The 15,584-nt window shown below is 40.5% G+C and overlaps 1 protein-coding gene across 1 annotated transcript; it reads right to left on the bottom strand.

Annotated features, from left to right (window-relative positions):
• Positions 1-9,222: 9,222 nt before the first annotated feature.
• SHISA2 (shisa family member 2) lies at positions 9,223-15,268 on the bottom strand. The gene is made up of 2 exons (XM_037528647.2): positions 14,645-15,268; positions 9,223-11,453 (listed from the first exon to the last, which is right to left on the bottom strand). Exons 1-2 carry the CDS (start codon positions 14,976-14,978, stop codon positions 10,900-10,902), a joined length of 888 nt encoding a protein of 295 aa, XP_037384544.1. The 5' UTR covers positions 14,979-15,268; the 3' UTR covers positions 9,223-10,899.
• Positions 15,269-15,584: the final 316 nt, after the last annotated feature.

Here is a 15,584-nt window from a genome sequence, read left to right as displayed (position 1 = left end):
TTTAATGACATGAACATGAAGTCTGAATCAAAGCAGTTAGTATAAGTGTTTAATTGGCAGGATTAACTTTATAACCTTGCAGAAGTCATTTAACTTCTCTTCACCTCATGTTTTTCACCTGTAGAGCTGGGAATCTATTTTCCCTACCCCCTTATGGGTGATGGTAAACAGGACTGACACGGCACATTCATACTGACACAGCTCCACTACTTGTTGAAATAGTAAAATACTCCCATATCAGTTTATAAATGCCACTTCCTTGTGAGTGAGAAGCAGCTGGATGCCCATATCTCCCCCACTGCCATCACCACCAACACTTTCCACAATTCAGCAACTAAGAAGAAGGATGGGGGTGAGGGATTGTAACCCTACAACACACTTCTACATTATGACTGGTTTTACCTAGTAGCATTCAGACTGACAAATACTTTTTAAATTACATCTGCTTGTGAGCATCTCCATTCAGACTCATCACATAACTGTTCCAGGTGCTCTATTAAGTGCTAATGATACAAAAGAAAAAAAACAAGGCCTTCAAAGGCAGCCCATTCAAATAGATGAATATGTAAATAAAATGCAGCTGATCAATGTTTTGGTTATCTACTATTATGAAACAAACTCAAACTTTAGTGGCATAAAGGAATAATAAGTTCTTCAAAAATTTAAACTGAGACATATCATATAATCCAGCAATTCCACTTCTGAATACATAGCAAAAAAAGTGAAAGCTGGACTCGAACTGATATTCACATATCTTTGTTCATACCAGCATTATTCACAATAGTCAGAATATATGAACAACAAAACTGTCCATAAAGAGACATCATAGAAATGAATCTATAAACAAAATGCAGTCTATGGATAAAAGGAATATTATTCAACCTTAAAGAAGGAAATTCTGACAAATGCTACAACATGGATGAACCTCAAAAACATTATGCTAAGTGAAATAACTTTTCTATATAAAAAAGGATAAATATTGCATGATTTATTTCTATGATGTACCTAGAATAGCCAGTTTCATAAAGGAAGAAAGTACAATGGCAAATGAGTGCCAGGGACTAGATGAAGGGGATGTAGGGAGTTAGTATTTAAAGAGTACAGAGGGAAAATGAAAAAATTGTAGAAACGGATGGTGATGCTGGTTTACAGCAATGCTACTTCAGTGGTTAAAATAATAAATTTAGTAATGTATATTGTACCACAATTAAGAAAAAAATTATTTCTTTTGTTCATAAATTTACAATTGAGCAAGCCTCAACAGGATGATCTATCCCTACTCTGTGAAGTCTGGGATGGCAGGGAAAACCTGAGTAACCCCATCCCTTCATCGGACCATCCTGGGGCCTCTCCATGTGTTCTCTTTCACCATGGAGGCCTCAGGTAGTCAGAGCACAGCATCACTTCCAAAATCTATTGGTACAGAAGTCTCAGAACCCACCCAGATGCAAGGGGTAAGGGTGTGGGGGAACTGACACCCATACTTCTTCATGGAAGGAGTTTCAAAAATGTCTTGGCCTTTTTTATTGTACCATAATGTGACAAGGGAAGTATGTACACAGTACTGAAGTCATGTGACAAGATGACAATCTGGAGATTCAGGGAGATTTTTAGGGAAAAGGAGAAGGTGGCATTCATGATAGCATAATTAATCTGAAACTATCCTACTAAAATCTAAAATGTTCCATCTACACATTATCAACAATGGTGACAATAATGAATTAAGACAAAGTTTTGTAACTGCTTCCCAGTTGATAATGTATGCAGACTTGACTCTCACCCTATCAAATTTCTTAAAGGACTCTGGGCTACTAACCTGGAAGTCCTCTCTGTGTAGTGAGATGTATATGCATTTCAGGAACCAAGGACCCTGCACATGTTGTCTAAATGGGGTGCCTTACTTCATGTGATACTCTATAGCAAATTAAGAACCAGCAAGCATTGTATGACACTGTATGCAAGGCACTCCTCAGTGAATCATCATCATTATGTTCTAACACAACCAATTCATTTTATGCTAATCAGAGCTAAGTGAGTACTCAAACCATTTGGCAAATTTTTTTTTTCATAATCACAGTGCAAAAAATAAAGAAGTCACTGAATCAAATGAGGTTCTGATGGCTCTCAATAAATGGTTGTTTTATATATATTGACCCTTAGTTATCTTACGAGAAGTCTTTGTTGCCATCTACCTTCATTAGCTATAAAATTCATTAAAACTAAAACTAATGTAGAAAGACTATACCGGTTTAAAAAGGAAGAAAATGAAAACATCAATATAAAAGCTAAAAAAAATCCTTTCCACCTCACTTTTAGCCATCCAACTTATTTTTAGGAGGAACTGTTTTAAGATGGTTCTGGCAATTTCAAACTTTGGCGTTCTCACTTAGTTCTGTTGGACAAAATATTGAAGTCAGACATTGACTAAAACCTGGACAGAGCAGTAAATATCATTTTCACAAAGGTCACCCGTAAAAAGGGTCCAAGAATAAAGAAAATAGGACTTAAGTCCTATTCTCTCTTAAGCTTGGTTAACTAAATGATCATTGAAATCAATGAAATTTTTGTAATCAAAGAAAAATCTGACTCCTAGTCCACGTGTCTAGTTATACTGGATGCTATTTTTGAGTGAATATGATATTATATTGTCGTAAGGATACCTCTTGTTAAATTCCTTTTGAAATACTTGGAATCTTTACGTCCAAATATTTTCTCTACTTCCACAGATATTAGCTACATCAATATTATGTGCAGATATTGTCCTAGGTGCTAAAGAGTCATTTATGGACAAAGAAGTCTTGGTTTCTATCCTGAAGGAACTTCCACTTAAAGGGTTATAGACATAATTAAGGTTAGTACTGGCAGAACAATGTAAGTGTACAAGCAGGCCTTGTGGCAACAGTGAACAAAAAAGAATTCTAATACATCAAGTGTGTGTGAAAAAAGCAAAAATCATCTTTACTGCTTCTAGTTTCTGTTGCCCAATTTCTAAGGATTATTGGATAGCATGAAAACAGAGCAACAATAAAAGGATCCCAGTAGAATGTGGCTAGGTGAGGTTTCAGACATGGTTTAAACTTTAACCAAAACTATCACCAGAGCCCCTGGAAAGTAGCCGACAGAAGCAATAGGGTTTTAGGAGAAAGCTATGGTGGCGGGTACTGTCATTTCACTGCACTTAATTAGCACAACTGCCCCTTCAGTAGAGGTGACCATGAATCCCATTTTAACCAATTAAAGCTCAAAGTGGTCTCCAGAATTGCCACACACTTGTCAGGGACCAAAGAGGGACTGGAGACTCTTACCTCCTCCAAAGTTTATGCTTTACCTCAAGGGAATGTGTAAAAGTGGGCTTCTAAAGATACCTGCAGAGTCCCCACCAATGCAATTGCTGAAGGAATGCTAGTAAACCCAACTCAGATGAAGCATTTAATTTTTATTTTTGCATTAAAATGGGACATATGAACTGTTACGCATTCCATCACTGACTTTATACACATTTGTAAGTAGAATAGTGTATTTGCAACACACAGATCAGAAAGCTAGGAAAACCATACCAGCCATTCCAACTGAAGGATGCCAGTTATAGACTTATCCGCCACCTTCCATCTTGGTTGTGTGGCTCTGGTGGGGACCTGCAAAACCCCTTTGTCTATTGGTCCTACTTAGGGCTCTGCCAATAGGAGGAACTAAAGACATCCTGCAAGACAGGAGGAACAGAAAGGCAAAGTCTTGTCTTCTGTCCAATGCCTAATTGGTGTCCATAATCACAGTCTTCACTCCAGCAGCTGTTGGCACCATTTTGCTGCTTTTTTTCCCAGTGGCTCTCCTGGAACCAGCCACTTGTATCTCCCTGGAGCCCCAGTCAGCAGCTTCTCCTTTTCTGAGCTTGACAGGGCCTTTCTCTAGATTCTCCTTTTTTTTTTTAATATTTATTTATTTATTTATACAAGCACTGGGTACAGTCAGAAGCACGGGAGGGTGAGAGAATTCACCAGAGCCAGAGCTGGGAACAGAACAGGCAGACTGACGAAATACACTGCTGAGGAGAGCAGCAGGCAAGATAGGAGAGGTCTGTCGCACCATGTGGGACCCTCGCCGGCAGCTGGGGATCGAACCAGCATTGCAGAGGCTGCGGGCAGCTTTGCAGCCCAGCTCTCAACCACTGCACCACCAGGGAAGACCCCCCTCAAGCTTCTAGATTCTAACACCCCTAATTTCTTCCCTTTGTTCCTCTGACTATTGGGATAGTAATGGCTTTGTAATGACTTTCTCTGTTACATCAGTGTCCCCTTTTGCTGTTTCTGTTCTCTAATATTTGTTTAACCAATGCCTTATACAAACTCTCTCTCTTGAAAATAACTGGTCATTTCTACTAAGGGAAATAAACACACATTCTATGACAAATTCTACTCCTGAAATTCCAGGCAAGAGAACTGAGTGCATGTTTTTAAAATGTTACTAACAACATTATTCCTAATAGCCCCAAACTGAATATAACCCAAATACCCATCAAGATAGGTTGGGTAGTTATTATATACATATCCCATATAGTGGAATATTACACAGCAACAAAAGGGGAAAATCCCTGCTTCATTCAACATTAGTTAAAACATTAGGTACAAGAAGCCAGATACAAAAAATATATATACTGTGTGATTCCATTTATATGACCTTCAAAACCAGGCAACACTGATGTAACAGACATCAGAAGAGCACTTATTTTGAGCAGCTATCAATTGGATTTTTTCTATCTCTTGATCTGGGTGATGGTTTATCCAGCTGTACATTTAAGATGTGTGTGCTTTACTGTGTGTAAGTTCTAATTCAGTAGAAGATAAATATAAAATGATTCAGTCTAAATGGTTGTTGACTAAACCCTGATTGGTTCAGAGAGATGCTAGCTAACTGGCAGATCAGAAGGCAGGGTGGGAATAGTCAAACCTAGTAGAAAGAGAGCAGTGAAAGAAATCCTGCTAATTCACAAAGCAAGGTGCAGAGAATTAAGACAAGTCACTTAGGCATTACCAAGAGTAGTTCTGATGGTGTTGATTCACGGGCCATACAAAGCCAATTCTGTGCAAGTCTCCTAAGCAACCTGAAAGTACATGAAATTAAGACTAACCCATGTAAAGCTGATTGCTTATTGAAACAAAAATAAGAAAAGTCTCCTAAACTAGATGTCAAAGATCTCAACATATTTGACATATTTTGTCAATATACACTATGTATTTCTCTATATTGGTTAAAAATATCTAAACAGAATTCTGTGCGTCTCATGAAAGCCTGTTGAATACTACTAACACTATTTTATGTTATCCTTTGTCCCTATACCAGCCCTAGGAGGTGTGTATTATTAATCCCCTCTGAGTATACTCAGCTTCAGAAAATTAAAGCTCACACTGAAGGTCACACCCTAAATGGTAGAGATGGGTCATGTGATTCCAGAAGAAGCTAGATGGAACCAGTTATAACTGAGACAAGTAAAGCTGAGCCCCGCAAACAAACTCTAGTTTTTTAAAAAAATCATCAAAAATTGAGAGCAGAATCTTGGATGAGATAACCTCATATAATAAGTTATTTCTGTTTCAAATTTTCCTGTGATCATTCTGTACACATATGTATCCACACATGTGGTAATTTTATATACATGTTACAGATGGCAATCAGTCTTCTACAGCTGTTATGTCTACTGAGTAAATAATGTCTTGTGTAACCTATGATTTTTCTAAATGGAAAGACCTACATTTCAAGATGCTTGAAATTGAGATGCAAGTTTTATGTATTAAAATCAATCTTAGGCTGCCACCATAAACTTTTTACCCCTTTTGTCATCTCTTATTTAAAATGTATTTTAAGGGCCTCCCCGGTGGCGCAGCGGTTGAGCGCTGGGTTGCGAAGCTGCCCGCGGCCTCTGCGGCGCCGGTTCGATCCCCGGCTGCTCCCCGGCCACCAGAGGAGGGTCCCACATGGCGCGCAGACCTCTCCTGCCGCCCGCTGCTCCCCTCAGCAGTGTACTTCGGTCCTTCTGCCTGCTCTGCTCCCCGCTCTGGCTCTGGTGAATTCTCTCACCCTCCCGCGCTTCTGACTGTACCCAGTGCATGTATAAACAAAACAAACAAACAAACCAGCAAACAAATAAATAAAGCATGCCTCTAAAAAAAAAAAAAAAAAAATGTATTTTAAGCATTAATTTTAAATTTCTTATTCTTTATTTGAGTATAACTTCTTCAGTTATGGATATAAATGTTGAAGGCATGCTCAGATTTAACTTGTGAAAAGCAAAATGATCCTCACAGCCAAGTCTTTACATAAAACTTTGTAATTTTATCTAAGAGTTACTCTGTCACAGTGCTGTGAAATTATAGTTAATATTCAAAATTACCTAACATCTTAGACAGTAATTACTGTTTTTCAAGGGTTTTATTTTTCCATTTTTTCACTGATAAATGATTATATCCAGAATATCAGGAGGATAAAGGAAAATAAATGCAAATCAAAGTATAAAAACATATTTACTTAGCACATTGTTATAATTTTCAGAAGTTAATAATTTCTAGTATTTTTGTCAGCTTTCACTTACTCAAACTTAAACTCATTTGAATCACAACATTCATATTTTGAATTAAGAAAAAACTTTCAAGAGTAAAGACGTTTTCTGTATAAGTGCTTTGGAATAAATGGGCTGAATAAATAGCTGATCTCCAGTTCTTAAAAAAAAGGTAGAAAGTAAGAGAGGATGGCAGGATGGACACGTCCTCAAGTTTCTACCACCTCATTGAGAAGAAATTAAGATTGAGAGATGAGTAATAGTGCTTCATTTGCTCACATGATTTATTCCTCTTTGAAATATTTTGGCTGCCCCTTTTAAACATGAAAGGGGCTCTAACACTTGAGCATAAAGTCTTTGCTGTCCCTTGTGGTTAGCTCCAGACCCACATCCCAGGCTCCCAGACCCTTTTTTGGGCAGGCTCCCGGGGAGTCTGCACAATTCCCAGGTTTTTTAAAACTACTGCCACTCTGTGCCTGGAGAGGCCTCCACTCAAGATCAGGCGACTTCCTTGGTGGCTTTGATTTTCCTCTTGCTCAAGTGACCAAGAGAAAGAACAAAATGGGGAAGTGATCACATTTGTTTAAATCTTATAAAGTTCATTTAACTATAATTATTGATATAGTATTTACTTAGAAGTATCAGCAGGTCCAATAAGGCTGGTAGGTGTCAGGATGCCCCCTTCAACCCTAATGAGTAATAGTGTCAGTTTGATTTTTCTGCCCATTGTAACCCCTCTCCTCAAATTCCAACAAGCTCTCCCAAGCACATACTTTGAGAAATCTGCACTGGATCACATTATACATTTTAGTACTGCAATTCTTGACTTGAGAAAGAACAGGCTAAGTTCATAAGAAGTCTCAATTTTAAAGTCCATTAAAAAGAACAAAACTTATTCCTTTTAAGCATTTAGAAAGTATAATGTGCTTGCTTAATCTAAATGCCTTTAATTAGGAATTTGCAGAATCAAAGTCTCTGAGAGAAAAAAGGAACTAAGTGTCAGTGCTATACCAGTGGTCAAACTGAGCTAAGGGTGGATTATTCCAAACTCTAATCCCAATTTTTAGTTCCATGTATATTTTTCTCACCTATGACCAGTCCATTTATGGACATCTGCCTTGATTTTCCTCACCAATTTCATTCTAAAACATTGATGGAAATGCTCAGGAAACACTTCTGAAGGAAACTCAACTCCCAATTAGTAACATAACAAGGAAAAAAATATGGTTCACAGACTTCATGAAATAAAACTCTGCAATCTTGAAAAAATGAACTCCAGGTAAATTTCATAGATGAAATATTTTATTAGTCAAGCATCTGGGAAGGTAATCAGTGGAAATTAGCTTGAAGGTGAGCATTGCAGAGTAAAATATGCTGAATCAAAATGCATTTGTCTTAATGATATTCTTCCCCTTTGGATGTTGATATCTTTGTAAAATTTTAACTTTTCTGGTCGAAGAAGCGAAGATAGAAAATGCAGTTTTGGACCTCTCAAATGGATGTGAAAAGCTGGTTGATTTCTTCTTCCTTGAAGTCAAAGGTCACACATTCCTATACACAGGGATACAGAATTCCCCTAGAACCATTATGAGCCAACACTAAGATTTAGACACAGAAGAAAGTATGCAACAGTCAACTCTTTCCCTATCTGTAAGTGCTCCTTCTCCCCTGCAACAGACTAAAATATTTCAGCAACAAAAGTTTACTTAAATAATGTATTGGAACTTTACTTTGTGAACTAAATTTCTTCACTTTTCATAACAATTGAAAGGGTATAATGTTGCATTAGGTGATACTATATTTTTGAAAGACCAGTAGCATTCACTAAATGAACAACTTATTTCATTTATTAAAGTGCACTTTTACCTTAATCATATTTAATTACCACCTAGAAAAGAAGAAAAAAATAGAGTGATTCTTATATAAATCATCATTCTCCATCCTTCTATATTTAAAAAAAGGCTGTCATAGGTGTAGCACAGGAAGTCCTGCACTGGGAAAGGATGATCTTGATTAGGGATTTTCAAGTTATGACCCAATGGCCGAATCTGCCCTCTGGCTCTCTGCCTGTATTTGTTTTTGTTTTCTAGAGCTTAGAATGATTTTTTCATTTTGAAATGCTAGTGGGGGAGAGGGAGAGAGGAAATAAAAAATAGAATATTTTGTGGCAGGTGAAAATGAAATGAAATTCGTATTTCAGCATCCATTGCTAAGGTTTTGATGAAACACATCCATGCTCATTTATTCATGTATTTTTTTTAGCTGTTTTGTGCTACAATAGCAGGGTGGCAGCAGGGCTGAATAGACCCTAGAAAATACATAGCCTGCAAAGCCTAAAAGATTTACTTTCTGGCTTTTCACTGAAAAAATGTTGGCCAGTCCCTAGAGTGTGTGATCTCTAAGGTCCCTTTCACCTCAAAGCTTCTGGGAATTTTATTTCTTCAAATAAGCCAGAATCCTCCATCAAAGATAATGTATGGACTACATATACTAATAATAGAACGACCACAAAAGAATTCTCTTTTGTGTTGTCAACATTTCTCATGGAATATGTAAAATAACTCACTTTAGACATAAACTTCTCAATTGTTAAATAGTACTTTAAAAAGGTGGGCTCTTGGTTCTTAGAAACAATATTTGATTTTTAGTAATTCTATTAACAGGTTTAATAGACCACCTGAAAAATTACCAAATAGAATGCAAATGAAAAAAACCCAACTCTCCTAGGAATTCATACCATAAAATATTTATTAATAAGTAAAATGATTTTTTCCCTGCCTTTGGTTATTTAAGAAAATTGAGTATCTTTTCTGATACCAATTACCAACAATGGTTTTACATTATTCAGCCAAAAGCTAGATATAAAGATGATAGACAGATAGATAGTAGAGATGACTGATAGAGAGGAGAACTGTGTGTATATGTGTGTGTAAAAGATGAATACTTTACAATAGTTTGTTTAATTACAAATCTTGGTTTGTTAGTAGGTGGAAATTTACTTGCACATTCTTAAATTATTTCTTATAACAGTACACAAATAAATTCATTTGAATATCATAATTCAGAACATTGTGATGAATGCAGTGCTTGTTTAGGATTCCAAGAAAAGGAAACTAACTTATTGGGGGAGGAAAGGTAATTATCTCTCTGAAAAGCTTATCTTTTGACTTAATAATTCATAAAGTCTAAAAAATGAGCCTTTTTGATAATGAGATTATAAAAAGCCTGGTGTTTTGCAACGTAAACCATATTAGTGGCTTAAATTTCATCTCCAGTCTCAGATTATGGCTGAAGAGCTATACTAAGTCTCATTATAAATCATTTCTTTGAATTTTTATAGGTAAAACAAGAAGAAGTTTTGTCACATCTAGACAGAAATGCTGATCTTCATTATAATAATAATTACTTGCACTTAGTATTATATAGATATGGGGGTAGAAAACCAGACAGAACAAAATACCAAGTCATACCACATGGTAAATTAAAAGTAATTTGGAGAAAAAGCAGGTGAGAGTTTATGATTTCAGCATAAAAAACACTGAATTACTTCTCAGATGTCAATGAAAAGTCAGAAAATTAGAAGCCATAGTAAAAGAGATGAATGGTTTTATTACTACACCACCCACTACTTCAAGATTAAAATAATCCCAGAGTTCTGAAATGTCACTAGTTAGTGATACAATCTGTTTCTTTTTAATGTAGAAAATCACTTTGTAATAAGATCTCTACACAGAGTAAAAAAGCACAAAATAGACCAAAAAAAACCACACAAAAATAGACAAAAAATATATATCTTTTTACAATGAAATTAAGATGTGCCTGTGAAATATTGAGATCAATGATTAATCTCAGAGTTAAAATCAGATTTCCATTTATAATAACTGTGTTCCTTTTGTTTTTCCCTAAACTTTGGATGCTTATTTAAAAAACAAAAACAAAAACAACTGTCCCAGGTAAAGAGAGGGAACAGGAATTCTGATCTTGTACAGTAAAAAAACAAAAAGAAATAATAACAATAAAAATCCTTAATCTATCAGTTTACAAAATTCCTTTGACAGTCATACCTCAAGGGCACTTAAGGGCTCAAGCATTTGCCACACAACCATCAGCAATACAAGTGATGCTCTTTTCCCATCATCAGTCATGCACTAGGATGAAACAGATCCAGAAATGCTAATTTGGAGAGACATTTCATACAGTTTGGGGGAAAATGAAGTCATCCAAAAGAATCGTGCTGTAAACACCATCAACATGCTCACACTTGCACTTGGAGTGTCCTTCCCAAGTCCACAGCTTCCCTCTTTCCTTGTGTCCTCTATAGGATCCCCCACTCCCCAAAGCACCTTATGTTACACGGTCACAGCTGGGTACATCTTCTGTTCACTGTTAGTGTGAGGGAAGGGAGCCTGGATCTGCCTGTAGCCCGTTTGCAGGCTGTCCATGAACGGGGGCACAGGAGTCATGGGCACCGAGTCATGCTGCACCGTGTACCCCACATATGGAGGATGCAGGTATTGTCCTTGATGGGGCACAATTTGAGTGGCCTGCTGACAGTTCAGCACAGAGAAATTTGTGGGCATGTTGACATATACATTGTTCATGGTCCCCTCGGGCAAACAGCAGTTGGTCTGTGACCTTGTTGGGGGTGCCCGGGCCCCTGAGTTGGCACTGGAGCTGGAGCTGGCGGCTGTGCTGGACTGGCGGGAAGATGACCCTCGTGAAGTGCTGGCGCTGGGGATCATGGGGATGGTCTCCATCAAGCGGTTTCCTCCTGGGGCCCGGCTCTGCTGGGGCTCCTGCTTAGGTCGGAGACATCTACAGCAACATGCTGCCACAAGTGACCCCAAGATGATGAAGGCGACAAACACGGACCCAACGATGAGGAATGGCACATAGATGGGGACTGAAGAAAAGGACAGAAGCATAACATTATGACTTACTGTAAGAATGCAGTAAAAGTCAGTGACTAGCAGTAGACATGTATTAATGAGCGACATTGATCCCCATAATTGAAGGACCTAGATGGAGTCAATTTGTTCGTTCATTTGCAGCCCATAGGAAACACTATTCTTTATCAAGTGCTTTGGGATAGATGTTAGAGCTCTAGCATGGTCGATCAACCCCTAAAGCAACTGTTAATATTTATAGCTAGACTCAGCAACTGCAATACTGCCTGAGATAAATATCCCATTTAGCAAATATAAGATTTAATGTTTTAAGGCTGTTAGAATTCTAAAATTCTTATAATAACTGAAATGCCCAAACTTAAGTCTGCCCTAATAGATAGTTGTAGCAGTCTGCATAGAAATGAGTTTAAATTACTTATGTCTTTTTTCTTCCAGAAAGATATTCATTATTTTTTAACAGGTTTCTCTTTCATTAGCAAATAAATCATAACTTTAGGTCAAACTCTAGCCACAACCATTTCCAAAAAGAGTCTGTAAGGCACAAAGGGAAAAACAAAGGGAATCCTTATCCTTGCTCCTCTGCCCTCCTTCTCCCCCTCCCCACAAGTAAAGGCTGACTTTGGGTGGTAGGTTTAGTTTGGGGATTTGGATGATAGAAAGCTATTTTGACTTGTGTGGAAGGAAGTCATTCTAGGCAGTAGGTCAGCATGAAACAATGTACAGAGGATAACATTCTGAAGTAACAAGACATTTGTTCCAGGAAGAAGGTGCCCACAGTGAGCCAAGACAACTCTCCGGCAGGACCAGGCTATCTGAGGTGGAGTGGACACACCTCGAGTGATGACACTGGTCCTGTGTGAAGAACTATCAGCAAAGTCTGCAGAACATTAAGCAACAGGCATCATATTTAACACGTGAGTTTTATTCTGAAAAAAAAAATAAAGCTATGAAAGATAAAAGGAAAAACTTCATTAACATGGGTAATGAGCTCTAATTTTAAGTTATTTTACTAAAAAAAATTCTTTTGGGAGTCATGCAGATAGCAATACTGAGCTTTCAGAGGCTAGACACACTGGCCAAGCCGACAGCAGTGGAATGCCTCTGAACCACTTCTGGGGAATTCCACCCTGCATTACCAAGAACCCATGTTTTCTGACGTGTTCCAGTCCATGTCCTTGACTATCTGGAAAATACACGAGGGCAGGGATGGGGCTTCCTGGTCTTAGCAAAGCACAGTGCCAGCTCAGGGCAGCACTTTTAGAAGGAGCCCAATTCTCCTGGATCTGAGGGTAGATACATGATACCCTTTGTCCACTAGAGTCAAGCCTTTCCAATCATGCTCCTGTATCTGCCCTAGTGTTCGGGAGTCTGTGATTATAGAATATAGCACCACAGCAATTCTTGGAGGAAAAAAAATGCCTAAAAAAGTAAAAGGCACTTTATAAGTATTTAAACAAAGGCTGATAACTGAAGATCGCCTTAGCCTTCAATGTGAGCAGAGCAAGTATCATATATATAGCACCCCTTCAGCAGGGAGAAACGCTATGGAGTTCGCAGCACAGCTGGTTTCTGACAGTAGCACTGTTCTAATTACACTATGACTTCAGGCGAACTACAGCTTAGTAGAGAAGTAGAAGCTGGGCTTTTTCCTATGCACACTATAAATATTTCATTCTCTAAGATACCAGCCCTAAATATGCTATCAAGAAATAAACAAATAATAGTAAACACACACACAAATACCCCAAACATTATAGCAAAAACTAGCTGAAACCAGTCTAAGCCCACATAATGAATATGAGGGAGAAATAACTGTTCTCTTTCCAGGATTTTTAATTGGAAGTGTAAATAACTACACAGGGGTAAAGAATGCAGTACTCCTATAAGCTCTTGGCACTGCTTAATTAGGCATATTGTCCTTCTTGACTGCAGCAGAGAAGTGAAAGGAAAAAAATTTTTAGGAAAAAGAATTTAAAGTAGAATGAAGCAGCACCCTAGGAGGTGACATAGCATCACGAAAAGTCTGCTGCTTACTGATTTCCCCACATTCATGACCACTCTCTGGAGACCATTAACAAGCCCAACTTAACAGACAGAAACATCATGGTAGCAATTCTACTTTTGGCTCATTTCTTAAAGCTTTTTTTCCACGACCACACACCCTGCAAGGCTGAGTTGGCCTTTAAGAAAGGGCCTTTTCTGGAATTATCCTCAGTTCCCCTCTCTTCAGATTCGAGGCAACAGAACAATAGGAGTAGTATGCTAATAAAATGCTTGGCTGCAAAACCAGGCAGCACTGAAAGAAGCTCCCTCTTACCAGGCCTGGGGAGACAGCTCTCTAAGTACAGAAACCACTCACTGCCAGCCTCAGGTAGCTCAAACCCAAGGCTCAGGGTGTTGTTTAAAAAAATGCTCTCTTTAACATAACTAACCAGCTGCAGTAAAAGGAGAAGCCCCATCTGTGACGTCTGCCATTTGACCTCTACCCTCCGAAACTAAATCCTTCCTTCCTTAGACACACATACTGGGATAGGCACTGAAGGGGGACAATCTGGGAGGTTCTGAAAAGTGGAGGAGTCAGTGTCTTGTTTATTTTTCTATAACTTTAGCAATTTGAAAATATACATAGGGAAAAAATAGTAATAAGGCCACAAAGAGCATGATTAGGCACAGTGCTGACACAATAAGGAGAACTGTCCAGAAGCCAGTGGGGAAGAGATACAACCGCTGCGTGTGCGGAAGGATTAAGTCCCCAGGGTCCACAAAATGCATCACCCACGGTAAAGCACTGAAGAGCTGTCTTCCTTAAAGGCACTGCCCCTGCTCTCAGGCACCTCCAAACCTTGTACCCTGACTAGACGTTAGGCCTATGGAGACAAGACACATAGGAAGGGGCACAGAGGTCCCTGGACAAGAATGTGGATACGGTGTGCAGCCCACACTGCCTTAGAGGTGTGGCATTCCTCGGAAAAATCCAAGTCAAGCCACTCTTTAGGACTGTGAGCTGGTGCCCCAATCTGTACAAATTAAAGGCTGAGTCAGAAAGAAGGCACCACGTCCAGGTTTAAGGCACTTTTCTGAAATTTCAGCGTTCCTAATTCCTTTCACCTCTCCAGCCTCCCAGCTTCTCGCCCTTATGGCCAAACGATCTGTCTCCCCGTTTGCGCCTGGCCCCTGCCCGCCCTACCTGCGGAGCCGTCTGGGCCGTCTTTGTCCGCGCGGCCAGGTTCGCCGGCGCCCTGCTGGCGGTCGTTGTCGCAGCCGCCCTGGTCCAAGCGCGCCTCGGCGCTGGAGCAGCAGTAGCGCAACGCACAGCTGCCGCAGCAGATGGTGGCGTCCCCGCCGTCGAAGCGCTCGGGGCACTGGAAGCCGATGCGCCAGACGCCCTGCGCGTCCAGCCAGCCGTGGCAGTACTCGCCGCTGGCTCGCGCCCCCGCCGCCAGCAGCGAGGCCAACAGCAGCTGCAAGAGCGAAGCGGCGTTCCGAGAGGAAGCAGCGGACGAGCGCCGTCCGCCCCACATGGCACCACCCTGGGCGCGGGCGGCACGACTCCAGAGGGCACAGAGCGGTCCGGGAGTGGTGGCCCGGGCGACCCCGGTCCCGGCGGTCCTGAGGCCCGGACCTCTTCGCTCAGTGTCTCTGCGGCGCTTTCCGAGCGGGCCAGTGCCCTCTGCCGCGACGTCTGGAAGCCGTCCACACCGGGCTGCTGGACCTGGAGCTCCTAAGGCATCGCCTCCCTCAACTGGGTGGCCAGGTCCCCGGTAGGGACGGCCTTGAGATTGGACACTTGCTGATGGAACTCTCCGGGCGCAGAATCAGAGGGGCCCCCCGCTGCAGTCTCGCAGCCCCTGGACACAGAACTCTCCCGGAGCATCCCCGAGGGAAAGCTCACTCCGACGGGATGACCGTGCACGAGCCGCGGCCCCTGGAGCCAAGTCACTGGAGCCAAAGAGTTTAAACTTCGAGGTCGCGCGCACGAGTCCAGGTGCGTCCCCTGCTTTATGCCCTCCTAGCGCGGGGAGAAGGAGCCAAAAAGGCGGGCGACGCTCGCGGGGCTCCCCGCAGCAAGTGCAGTGGCTGTCCGCACTCGGGCTCCTTAGGTCCGACCTCGGTCCGCATGGCTCCAG

This window comes from Talpa occidentalis, unplaced genomic scaffold, assembly GCF_014898055.3.
Source record: "Talpa occidentalis isolate TD23 unplaced genomic scaffold, MPIMG_talOcc4v2.1 talOcc4.5, whole genome shotgun sequence".
Lineage (NCBI taxonomy): Eukaryota > Metazoa > Chordata > Mammalia > Eulipotyphla > Talpidae > Talpa > Talpa occidentalis.
Note: the sequence above shows the minus strand (reverse complement) of the source record. Positions and strands in the feature narration are given on the sequence as shown.